The 13,674-nt window shown below is 38.0% G+C and overlaps 1 protein-coding gene across 2 annotated transcripts in view; it reads right to left on the minus strand.

Moving 5' to 3' along the window:
* Positions 1-13,674, minus strand: part of PTPN2 (protein tyrosine phosphatase non-receptor type 2) — an 88,356-nt gene that overhangs the window by 54,577 nt on the left and 20,105 nt on the right. For both annotated transcript variants that reach the window (XM_028089336.2, XM_028089333.2), the window contains exon 2: positions 9,938-10,028. In XM_028089336.2, the coding sequence (XP_027945137.1) occupies positions 9,938-10,028 (91 nt within the window). The remainder of the gene's footprint in view (positions 1-9,937; positions 10,029-13,674) is intronic.

Raw genomic sequence — 13,674 nt, forward strand, 5'->3', positions numbered from 1 at the left:
ACAGAAACTATACATAATTTTTTAATATCAATAATGCCCTAACTGAAATATATAAGAAAATAAATGGAAAGTAGTTTATAATAAGATAATATCTATTTTAATATATATCAAGAGTTGAGCAGAAATACACCAGAAGAAAAAAAGTGCCCACAAATTTCCAAAATGTCTCCCAAGGGATGGTAAACATCCTTGTTGAGTGTCACTCCTCTACAGAGTAAACGTAATAAATAAAATTATAAGGAGGTAAGATTGTGCCAGAATACAGAAATAGAGTGCTATAGAAGCAAACTGGTAACTTCTAGTGGGTACCTCTCAGATGAGTGATACCTATGTCTTGGAAGACTGAACAAAACTTTACTGGGGGACAGGTGGCCCAGTTTAATAAAAATTTAAAAAAAAAAGTATCTGTTAAGGAATCAACAGTGTAAGAGGAGAGAAAGGTGAATGGGGGAAGTGAGGAAGGGACAAGGAATGAGGCAATAAGTGAAGCATACAAGAGATATTTCAAAATTATCTAACCAACCCTCTATAATTCAAAAAGTTGGTGACCTGAAATTCACCAACTGTGTTATTCGTTAACTGCAGTTCTATTGTTCAAGCTTAACAGAGGACAATGAGTTCCTTTTGCCATATGAAGTTCAAGTACCTGAAGTCAGGTATCATGTTGTTCAGTTAAAGTTTTCTTTCCCCATCTAATCAATTCTAGCTTCTTCACTAAGAATTCTAATTCTTATTCCTTGGATCCACTCCAGTGCACCAATGACCTGTAGAAATAAATTATTAGAAGTCCAAAATAGGTGCGCTTGGGTGATTCAGTCTCTTAAGATTCTGCCTTCAGCTCAGGTCATGATCTCAGGGTCCTGGGACTGAGCCCTGTCTCGGGCTCTTCGCTCAGCCGTGAGTCTGCTTCTCCCTCTCCCTCTGTGATCTCTCTTGCTTTTGCTCTCTCTCAAATAAATACAATCTTTAAAAAAAAAGTCCAAAATAGCTTTGATTTAGACTTGATTAAAATTGAAGATTAGAAACAAAATTAAAGACACAACCAAAGGTCAAAGTGCTAACAAATAATGAGAAAACCTTTAAGTAAAAAAGGTGACAACAGAATGGATTTGAGAATGTGAAGTGCATTTGGTCTTTATTTTTACACTTTAGATGGAATAAGAAAGAATGTTAGCAAATATTTACCTAAGAGTTACCATAAAATTTAAGTTCTATCTATACTTGTTCTGATTACTATTATGCAACAACTTTTATCTAAATCTGCTTACTAAGAAAGATGACAAGCAGATTCCTGTCATGTATAAAGGTCTGTTTTAATAATTCAAAGATCTGTTGTCTTATAATTCTGAGACTACCATAATGTTTCTTCATAATTCTTCGACTTGTCTGCACATTTTCTGGATTATGAAGAAAATAGTATCATCTGTAATTGTGATGGTTTTAAACTATGTCCACGGGGCGCCTGGGTGGCTCAGTCATTAAGCGTCTGCCTTCGGCTCAGGTCCTGGGATCGAGCCCCGCATTGGAGTGGGGAAGCCTGCTTCTCCCTCTCCTACTCCCCCTGCTTGTGTTCCCTCTCTCGCTGTCTCTCTGTCAAATAAATACATTAAATAAATAAATAAATAAATAAAATCTTTAAACTATGTCCACAATTCTTTGATAATTCTTCCATCTAATGGTGGAGAGCATCAGTCCTCTTCCCTAGAACCTGGATGGCCACTAATGAAAAGAATGTGATGGAAGTGATGAGACTTCTAAGTCTAGGTGGTACAGGCAATGTGGTTTCCAGCTGGCTCTCTCAGAACCCTCACTCCTGAAACCCAGCTATTTGCAAGGAAGTCCAGGTCACATGGTCATGCCCCATGTAGGTGTTCCAGCTGACCGTCCACAACTGAGTGAGGAAGGCCTCAAGGTGACTCTAGCCCCAGCTACCATCTGAACTACAACTGCATAAAAGACCCTGAGCAAGAATCACCTGAGTCCAATTAACCCCCAGATTTGCATAGATGATAAATGATTGCTACTGTTTTAAGCCACTGTTTGGTGGTGGTTTGTTACACAGCACCAGATAAAATAGCAGCTTTCTTTTTTTTTCTAATCTGTATGCCTTTTATTTCTTACTCTTCTTTCAGTAGTGGCTAGGACCTAAAGCATGATGTTAAGTAGAAGCGGTAATAGTGGGCATCCTTGTCTTGTTCTACATTTTTGTTTAAAAAAAAAAAGGTTTCTAACATGTTATCATTCAGATTTACGTTACTGTAGGCATCTCTTAGATAGCTTATATTAGGTTACAGAAATTCCCCTCTTTCCAATTTGCTACGTGTTCTGTTTTTAATCATGAGCAAGCAGTGACTTTAAATAATCTTTCTGCATCTACTGAAATAATCATATGACCTTTTCTCCTTTACCTCATTACTGTGGTGAACCAACATTTTTAAGGTTTTCTAATGGTAAAAAAAAAAAGATTTTATGTTAAGCCACCCGTTCCTAAAGTAAACTTACAAACTACTATATTCAGTCTGCTAACCTTTACATCTATATTCATGAGGGAGATATGCCTGTAACTTTTATTCTTATTAAACTTTTCAGGTTTGGTTATCAAAGTTCTATAACAAGTTCACAGAAAGAACTGGGGCCTATTCTTAGCACATAAATTTTTATCATTCTGTTTTAATACATTTAAGACATTTTCTTTTTCTTTTTTTAAAGATTTAGTTATTTATTTTACAAAGACAGTGTGCCAGCAAGTGGGGGGGAGGGGCAGAGGGAGAGAGAATCCCGAAGCAGACTCCCCACTGAGCACAGAGCCTGACCTGGGGCTCAATCCCAGGACCCTGAGATCATGACCTGAGCGGAAATCAAGAGTCAGACATTAACTGACTGAGCCACCCAGGCACCCCAAGGCAACATATTTTCTTTGCATTACTGTTTTTGCTGCCTTATGAAAGTTCTGATAAATAGTATTTTATGTATTGTCACTTTTAAGCATTTTTAAAATTTCCTTTATGATTTCTTCTTGACCCATGAATTACTCAGAAATCTCTAAATCTCCAAATTTATGTGACTTTTTATCTTTTCATTAATAATCTATAATTTAATTGCATTCTGGTCAAAGAACATGGCCAATAAGACAGCAATTCTTAAATTGTTAAGATTTACTTTATAGTCAAGTCGATGGTCCATTTTTTATAAATATTCCAAGGTCCTAGAAGAAAATGTATTCCCTAATTGTTGGAATAAGGTTCTATATATTTTTCTTATTAAATTAAGCTTAATTGTGTGGTTAAATCTTCTATACTAATATTCTGTCTTATTAAAAGGCCATGAACATGGACTTGTCTATTTCTTCCTGTAATTCTATTCATTTTGCTTAATCTATCTTGAGGCTATTTTATTGTTACACAAATATATTTATTATACAAATCTCAGAGCTAATACTGGCATTTGCATTCAGAGTAGCTATGCCATTTGCTGAGTTTTTTTTTAGGAGGTGGGGAGGCGAAGGAGGTCTGGAAGTTTACTTTCTCCCCACCTAGTAACATTTTATTTTTTAAAAAAGATCTTATTCATTCATTCATTCATTCGAGAGAGAGAGAATCTCAAACAAACTCCCCACTGAGCAGGGAGCCAGCCCAATATGGGGCTCAATCTCACGACCCTGAGATCAGGACCCTGAGATCAGGACTTGAGCCAAAATCAAGAGTCAGATGCTTAACCGACTAAGCCACCCAAGTGCCCCCACACCTGGAAACTATTTTAAAAGTACATTTACTGAAAATCTTGTTTTGTGGCCCTAAGGGACTATGGATTATCTAACATGCCACACTACCAGAATCAAAAGTCTCTGTGTTACTTGCCTTTAAAAACTGACATTTTCACATGGATGAACCTTGAGGATATTATGCTAAGTGAAACAAGCCAGTCATAGAAAGACAAATACTGCATGATTCTACTTATATGAAGTATCTAAAGTAATCAAACTCAAACAGAAAGGAGAATGGTGGTTGCCAGGGGCTGGAGGGAGGGGAAATGGATGTTGTTGTTCAATGGGCACAGAGTTTTAGTCACACGAGATGAAAAGATCAGTTGTGCAGTAACATGCATATAGTTAACAATACTGCAGTGTACATCTAAAAATTAAGAGGGTAAATTATGTTATGTGTTTTACCACAATTAAAAAAAAAACAAAACTGTTTCAGCGTCAGTGAAAACAAATGACAGTTCACTAAAGACTTGCTGGCACTTCCTTTTAGACCAAACACAGGATTTATAGAATTTCTACCTGTAAAGCAGAAAGTTAAGGAAAATTTCAAAATTGTCTCTAGTAGTATAATTCTCAAAGAGATTATTAAAATCTTTTACTCTCTTTTTTAAAGATTTTATTTATTTGAGAGAGAGAGACAGAAATAGTGACAGAGAGCATAGCGGGGAGGAGAGGGAGAAGCAGGCTTCCGGCTGAGCAGGAAGCCTGATGTGGGACTCGATCCCAGGACCCTGAGATCATGACCTGAGCTGAAGGCAGACGCTTAACCAACTGAGCCACCCTCGCGCCCCTACTCTCTTCTCAATCAACCCAGTTCTTGCCTGTCTCTTTCACAACTGTCTCACAGTTAAAACTGAGACAACTGAGGCATCTTTTGGTCATGGCAATTACAGGAAAATTGTGGACTTCTTCAAATTCTATTTCAAAATATCTGTTTGATTATGTTTCTCATATTCACACCTCCAAATGTAGTTTCTATATGTCAATCTTAGGACCGGGGCCAGGCTGGGTATACAGGAATCATGTAAGGAGACTGTTTAAAAACACAGATTTCCAGACCTACTGAATCAAAATCTAGAAAAAATCTGGGACTCATAAAAAAAGTAATTTATGTTCAGTTCCCCTTTACCTAGCTGCTTACTATGTATTCTCTTAAAAGCTATTCCTAACTCCTTAGGCACAGCTCCACCAATATACACGGTTCTATCCCATGATACACACATCACAACAGGTCTGTATCTCCCTCACTATACTGTGGATTATCACAGGGCAGGGTACATATATTCGTGGTATTCTCTGCATAGCCTAGTGTCAGTCAGCTGTGTAGCTGGTTTTCAATGCATGTTTTCTAAACCAAACTAACTGTAAAGTATTTTGTATGGAAATACATTTTTAAATTTTATAATGACTATCAATAAGGAAAGGTATATCTGCATAATCCAGGGAGTGTTCTAAAATACACATTCCTGGGCCCGTCTATATTTAATGAGAGTCATCACCTCCATGACCTCCTCCACTGTGTGAGAATAACACCCAAGGGGAAGTAGTGGGGTAGATATTTGGAAGAAGAGGACTTTGACTAATGTGGGTCAGAAAGAGGAAGATGTTCCAAAAAGGGAATGATATATTCAAAGACACTGAGTTATTAGTAACTGGTCACACTGGGGGGTGCCTGGCTGCCTCAGTCGGTAGAGCATGTGATGCTTGATCTCTGGGTTGTGAGTTCAGTCAAGCCCCATACTGGGTGTACAGATTACTTAAAAATAAAACATAAAAAAAAAAAAAAAAAATCTTAGAAACTGGTCACATTGGGAGAACTCTTAAGTGTTTCAGTTTTACCAAAATCAATAATTTTGAGTAGGGCACCTGGGTGGCTCAGTGGGTTAAGCGGCTGCCTTCAGCTCAGGTCATGATCTCAGGGTCCTGGGATCGAATCCCACATCGGGCTCCTTGCTGAGCGGGAAGGCCTGCTGCCCCCTCTGCCTTCCCCTGCTTGTACTCTCTCTGACAAATAAAATCTTTAATAATAATAAATTTGTGAGAAAATGGCTAGAAAAAATCTGGAGGTATGTGAAGGGTCGGTCTCCAAACGGTCTTGTATGATAATGCTACAAAACTAATTTCTCATAAAACTTGTGGAATGCTACTGGAGAGTGGAAAACAGACACGCATTTTACAAAGATTATCCTGGATACCGCATGGAGAATGGACTAAAATGGGAACAGAACAGACAAGGAGTCAAGAGTTTATTGTAATAATCCAGAAAAGGAAGAGCAAGGGCCTGAACCAAGCCAGTACAAACAGTGAAGAAGAGATTTAAAACACATTGTGGGGGCGCCTGGGTGGCTCAGTCACCTTGAGCATTTGACTCTTGATTTTGGCTCAGGTCGTAATTTCAGGGTTGTGAGATTGAGCCCTGCATTGGGCTCCGTGCCAGGCATGGAGCCTGCTTGGGATTCTCTCTCTCCCTCTCCCTCTGCTTCCCCCGCCCCCCCAGTGCACAGGCATGCTCTCTCTCCCAAAAAAACTAAAAAAAAAAAAAAAACCACATTGTGGAAATGGAATTGTAATTATTTAGTTATCAAGTAGATATGGGAGCTGAATTGGACAGGAGTCTGAGTTTCTAGCTGCAGCATATGTATCAATACTATTTATGAATATGGGGAATACAGCAGAAAACGCAGGTCTCAGGGTTGGGACCGATGGACTGTGTGGGGAGGAATGCTAGATCAGAATCTAGACATACTGAGACTGAGGCAGCTACAGGACATCCACAAGAGATGAGTGCCTTGCATAAATGGGTCTACAGCTAAGAGAGACCTAGGCTACAGATGAGATTTAGGGTGACAAGCACATGGTAACCAAACCCACAGATGATGAGATCATTCATAGAAGTGTCAGAGTGAGAAGGAGGGGGAGACAGAACCCTGAAGAAGACAGTCAACTGAGGAAGAGAAGTTCTGAAAATGCCTGACTAGCCAGAGGAATAATAGCAAAACAGAAAAAATATGGTGTTAGGAAAGGAAGGAAGAGTTAACAATGTCAAAAGTCAGAAGGATAAGAAAAGAAACCAATGGAAAGTCCCTCATTGCATGTGAAAACTAGAAAGCTTGAAAACAGTACTTGAGAATAAAAGTTTCAGTGGGGAGCCTGGGGCAGAACCATGGGCTGAAGAACGCACAGGTGATGAGGATGGAGAGACAAACAATACGGTGTCTTTTTTTAAGACTCTCTGTGCAAACGTGTGCACGTGCTCATGTCCACACAGGTAACAGAGAAGTGGAGCTGAGGTGTGATAAGATGGTTGAGATGAGAAGAGGCTGAAGCACATTTACGTAACAAGGGAAAGGAGCTACTTCAACCTCTCGGTTGAAGACAGGAGTAAGAGTGGTGATGACAGCCAATGAGGTCCCTGAGGAGGAATGAAGCATCGGGATACAAACCTAGGACAGGAGAGGGGAAGGTTATTTCCTGGGACTTCAGGAAAAGGTGAGTGCAGACAGAAATAAGTTTCCAGGTGGTAGAACATGAAGTTGAAGAGTTATTTCTGGATTTTTAAAATGTTTCTCTGCAGAACTGAAGGCAGATCACATTTTGCGAGTGGTGGGAGTGGGGGTGTGTTGAGAGCCGGTTTCCTTTGGGACAAGCCAGAGCAGAGGGGCAGTGGGAGTGACGAAGGGCACGGAGGACAGCGGGACACCGCAGGCCCAGCCAGTGGCCGAGCCGACCCAAGGCACACACATGAGCCCAAAGGTCACAGAAGCTGAACGACTATCTGACGCTAGGTTTCACAGGGTAGGTAGAATTAAAGAGCCAGAGATTATCTTTCTAACATATTAGAACAGCAAGAAAGTCATTAAGTAATAAATAGGGTGGGGAAGGAAGTAATGTACTATAATAAATGAAAAAGTCAACAAACTAAAGATCCTGATGAAGTCAAAGAGCTGGGAAGACAGAAAGTAGCCCTCAAGGTAGCAGCATTTAAGATTTCAAGTTGAGAGTTGAAGAGATCCAGAACTGTAAGGCAGGGAGGGATCTTAAGGTGAAGCTGTTCCACTGGTCCGTACCCAGACTGGGGTGGAGACCCCACACTCTACCATGTAACAGAGCTGAGCAGAACTGAACACAGCCACAAATGAGTGCAAGTAACACTGGGGAGATCTGGATGGATCATATCCATGTCCATTTCCTGATTGCAATTATGCCAAGATGTTACCACTGGGGAAAACTAGGGGAAGGGTATGCTGGATCTCTGAGTGCTATTTCTCACAACCGCATAGATAGCTACAATTATCAAAATAAGAAGCTTGGGTTTTTGGTGTTTTTGTTTTTTGTTTTTTTTAAATTAGAGGCAACAAAGCAAGGTGTACAACTGGGACACACTGTCTTCAAAACTCTTGGTACAAAACACTAAAGATTAGTGTTCTAGCTCAATGATACTCAACAGAAATTTGGAGTGGGTGAAGGGGCACCTAAATGTTAGAACCACTGCCCATACCCCCATTCCCTGCACACACACCAACACCAGAATTGTTGCCATGGTGAGTCAGGTTTCTCTGGAAGTCTCTCATATCTTCAAGTGTCTATAAGTGAAGAAGAACAGAAAACCACTCTCTGCTGGAGACTTATCTTTACAAACACTATTAATTGTTAAGGAAAACGTAAGAGAAACATAATATTTAATAAGTAATTTATAATAAACATGAAATATTTTAAGAGATTACTTCTCATTTGATTTGTCCAAAATCAGCCAATACACTTTTCATGGAAATGTACTTGGTCAACAGAAAGAATGTTCTGTTCCTTTAAGAAAGTATGGACCTTTTCCCCAGTAATTAGATTTTCAGTGGCATATTCATACCCTCCCCTAAGAAGGAATACAACATATATAAGGGTATACAATCATAGCCTTGAGTAGAGTGAGATTATTCAAACTACACAGGAGGCCTCAGCACACCAGCACCATACCCTTGTCAACTAGAGGAAAAAACGATAAACAAGCAAGAACCAAAATGTGATACATTCAGATTTTTTTTAACATCCCTACTAACAAGCAGCCCTAAAGAAAATACCTATGCCCACTAAAATCAAATATGGGGTAATACTGTAGAATAGTAAGGCAGCTTAATTTAGTATTTCAACAAATGGTATCAATCAGAACAAAAAATAAAATCACCTCAGGATAAACACATTTTTAAAACAGTGGTATGACAACTATTCACAGAATTGTGTATATAAATGAGTGTGTACATCAGTATCTAAATGTTCAACCACAAGGGAACTATTACATAAAAGAATGGCATATCCAAAGCCACTATTAAAGCCACTAAAGGATTTATGACAGGAAAATGCTTACAATGTATTGTGAGGTGGGAAAAGAGCTACAATTAATATGTGAAGGATTCTAATTTTATATTTAAAAGAATGTGTATAGGCATGCTGGGGGCTCAGTCAGTTAAGCATCCGACTCTTGGTTGACTCTTGGTTTCAGTACAGGTCATGATCTTAGGATCCAGAGATCGAGCCCCATGGTCAGGCTCGGTGCTCAGCATGGAGCTTGCCTGAGACTGTCTCCCTCTCCCTACACTCTCCCTGCTCGTATGCGCACTCATGCTTGCTCTCAAATAAATATTTAAAAAATAAAAATAAAAATAATGTGTGTATGTTTATTCAGAAAAAATACAAAAAGAATATAAACCCAAAGGTTTCTGTTTTTAAATCATAGGGTTTTTTCCTTTATACATTTCTGTTTTAAAAATTTTCTACAGTGAGTACGTACTATTTTTATAATTTGGGGAAAAAAGCAAATTACACTGATAAATATTTTAATATTTAAAAGGTTGGAATAATAATGAAAATATACATATATGAATACACATTACACATAAATATGATTACAATTAATTTTAAAGAAAAAAATTATGCTAAGAAAAATAGTAAGAAATACACCAAAATAACAGTGGCTGTGTTTGAAGGATGCAATAATTATGAGCAATTTTCCTTCCTTCTAGTATTCTGTGCCTTGAAATTTTTCTTTAAAGAACGTGTATTATGTTAATATGAAGAAAACCACTGTACTTATCAACCCTGATCCCAAACCTTCTTTTTCATTGTATTCTGCCTCCTAAAACAAACCAACAAACACACACATGCACACAAACCAAAAGTACTTACATGGGCTTACATCTCTGTATCTGTTTCGATTTCTGTTTTCTGGAAACTTGGCCACTCTATGAGGATAGTCATGGGACTCATTGCGAATTTCCTTAAAATAACAAAAATATATTTTAATATTCCTCTTAAATTGTATATAGCAAAACAAATACTTTCCCAGCCAGTATAAAGTAACATTTATCAAGCACTGATGAAATGCCAAGTACAACACAAAGCTCACTGTCTACATTATCTCATTCAATTCTTACAACACCAATAGGAAAAACTATCATCCCTGTTTTATATGTGAGGGATGATAAGCTTTGAGAGGTTAAACAATCTGCCAAAGGTCATAATGCCAGTAAGTGGCAGACCTCAGGACTGAACAAGGTCCTTCAGGCACAAAGTCTCTGCTCTGGATGTATTTATATATTGCCATGCAATATTCAACACCTACAGGCAACATTAAACATTTTATGTAACACAGAACAAATGCAATGGAGGTATCTAAGGCTAACCACATCATACTCAGATCTCTCACAAAACTCTCAATAATATCTACCTCTATTTTGGAGTTTCCCATATTGCTGTTACTTTGAGTCCAGAAATATCCTCAAATTTTATTTCTAGACTCATAACTGCTTAGCAACCACCACTGGGCCAGAAGCTCATCTTAGGACCCTTACAGTTTTCTGTGTTCCACTGGGGAAGAAATTCCGAGAGGATATGGCCACACTAAGCCTAGACCTGAATGTGTTTAATTGTACATATAATATTACTTAACATTTAAAAACTTATTATAATTAATGTGTGGGAATAGTTGACATTTTTTCATCTTTTCAGCTCATTACATTTGTTATCATATGCTTTCATGGAAAAGTATTTGAAACTGAAAGGTAATATTTCTGTCCAAATTAATATAGGAGGCTGCTTAACTTTGATACGAAAACTGAATGAAACATATGAAAATAGAAAATTAGAGGTGGTCTCCCTCTCTCTGGCACGCACTCTCTCACTAGCACACATTCTCTCTCAAATAAAAAATTTTTTAAAAATTACAAAATAAAAGAATACTACAACAGTTTTCTGTTAATAGCTTTTCTGTATCAAGCGTAGAGAAAACAAATTGGCAAGAATAAAAATTCTACTAACACTATGCAAATGATAGTATTCTCATACATTACTGCAGAATATAAACAGATACAATGTTTGAGAACAATTTAATAAGATCATAAACCTGACCTACCAATTTTATCCTCAAGGAATTTATATCATGTAGCCACACACCTGTGTGCAAAGATTTATGCACAAGGATGTTCACTGTACATAAGAGTGAAAAATTAGCAAGAATCTGAGTGCACTGGTGAGATAAATTATAAGGCACCAATGCAGTAAAATACATGGGAACAAGGAAAAAGAACAAGTACTACATACAGTGATATGAAAAAATTTCAAAGAAACAATGAAATGAACAATTTCACTGCACAGTGGGAAAAAAAAAGTACAAAAGAATATGCACTCATGGTGGGGAGGGAACAACCCACTCAAACATAAATATGCCTAGAATACAGTGAATAATTCTAGAAGGAGATGAGAAATTAGTAACTTTTGTGGGGGGGAGGCTGAACATCTAGGGAAGGGTACAGATTTATGTAACTAAAAATTTGTTTTCATTATATTTCCAACAGAAAAATACAAATAATATCACACTCATGTTACCATAAGTTAGATTAAACACTTATTGCCACTTCTGAATATCCACTTCAAATCTTTTTTTAATTTATTTATTTTAGAGAGAGAGAGTGCATGCTCAAGTGAGGGAAGTGGGAGAGGGAGAGAAAGAATCTCAAGCAGACCCCACATTAAGCATGGAGCCTTCATGGGGCTCAATCCCAAGACCCTGAGATCATGACCTGAGCAGAAATCAAGAGTCAGATGCTCAACTGATTGAGCCACCCAAGTGCCCCCAAACCTCTTTTTTTAGGAAAGGAATAAAACACATCATTGCAGCATTATTTACAATAGCCAAGATGTGGAAACAACTTAAGTGTCTGTTTATATATGAAAGGATAAAGAAGATGTGACACACACACACACACTCTCTCTCTCACACATAATTAAAACAATGGAGCACTACTCAGCCATAAACAAGAATGAAACCTTGTCATTTATTACAGCATGGGTGGACCCTGAGGCATGCTAAATGAAATAAATCACAGGAGAACGACAAACACTGCATGATTCACACATATGTGAAATCCAAAACAATAAACAAAATCAAAACTCATACATACAGAAAACAAACTAGTGGTTACCCATGGGGAAGGAGTTTCGGGAGTGGATGAAATGGGTGAAGGAGGCCAACTGCATGGTGATGGATGGTAACTAGTCTTGTGGTGGTGATCACTTTGTCTTGTATTTAGATACCAAATTATAAAGCTGTACAGATCAGATATAGCCAAAGGCTTTCCCTACCCTGCCCCCTCTCCTCCTTTCCAAAGTAATCTGTCCTTTTAACTCCTTTTTATTGGACACTTTTTGTGCTACTGGGATTTCAAACCATATATTCATATATTACGTTAAAATAAACTAGCTAAAATTCTAATAAATACTAGTATAATATCAGTCCTAATGCTACATAGTTTTAAAATCACACTGAAAAGTTGTTGCAACCCACAGAATGGGAGAAAATAGTATCTGATAAGGGATTGCTATCCAGATTATATTTAAAAAGTCCAATAAAAACAATTTTTTTAATGGGCAAAGAGGGTCCTTCTAGTACACTAGCCCTGCTTCAATGCTTGTGTTATGCATATACACTTATTTTCCACACTTAAGTCCATCTCTCAGTTGCTGATTCCAATTTTTAGCCTACAGAAAAACACTTATTTGTGTTCACTATAACAAGTCATTACTGATGTTGCAAAAAAAAAAAAAAATAAGGTGGAGCAACAAGTATAGGGATAGGGAAGAGATTTTAATTTCCCAAACACCATAAACAGCCAAGTTCTTGGGATTAAGAAATATTCATAACAAATACATTCTATTTTCTCAATTAATTAAAAAAAAACCCACATAACTCTGTAAGAGTCCATTCTCTCAAATTTCTGTTTGTTCCTCTTTAAGTTTCTTTCATTTCAGTGCATTTAGGACCAGAACCCCCAATACCTTTTTTCCTTCACCGTGCCAGACTAGAGTCAAGCTCAACAAAGAACCCCCAATACTTTAAAAAGCGGCTCCAGAGATACATACTAGTTGCCATCCTAATATCCATTCTTCCTTACTCAAAGTTTCTAATTATTACTTTCTAACTTAACAGTTAACTCAACTAAAATCCTCTATTTCCCAGCCTCCGGTACAAGTAACAACAGTCATGGGACACAGTTCCAGCCAATGAGAATAAGCAGAAATCACTGGACTGGGTTTCAGGAAAGCTTTTATCAAAAGAGCTGGCTCTGCTGATCTCTGTCCTTCTCACTTCTGCCTGCCGGGTACAAGTTTTGATGTTGGGGGTGAGGGATGGGAATGGGGAGGAGATATCCCGTGCCAACAAGGTAAAAAGCACATTCTAAGGAAGGCTAAGCAGAAATAGAGGAAACCGGGTCACTGAGGGCATCGGGGAGCCATAGTAACAACTCTGGACTCCTACCTCCAGAACTGTCACTGCAGAAGAAAAATCTGCCTCTATTTGTTAAGTCAGCTACTGCCTGATTTTCTTCCTCATGCAGCTAAATGCAGATCTCAAATACACACAGTAT

This window comes from Eumetopias jubatus, unplaced genomic scaffold (assembly GCF_037043125.1).
Source record: "Eumetopias jubatus isolate StellerSeaLion01/CBP00866 unplaced genomic scaffold, mEumJub1_p1.0 scaffold_16, whole genome shotgun sequence".
Taxonomy (NCBI): domain Eukaryota; kingdom Metazoa; phylum Chordata; class Mammalia; order Carnivora; family Otariidae; genus Eumetopias; species Eumetopias jubatus.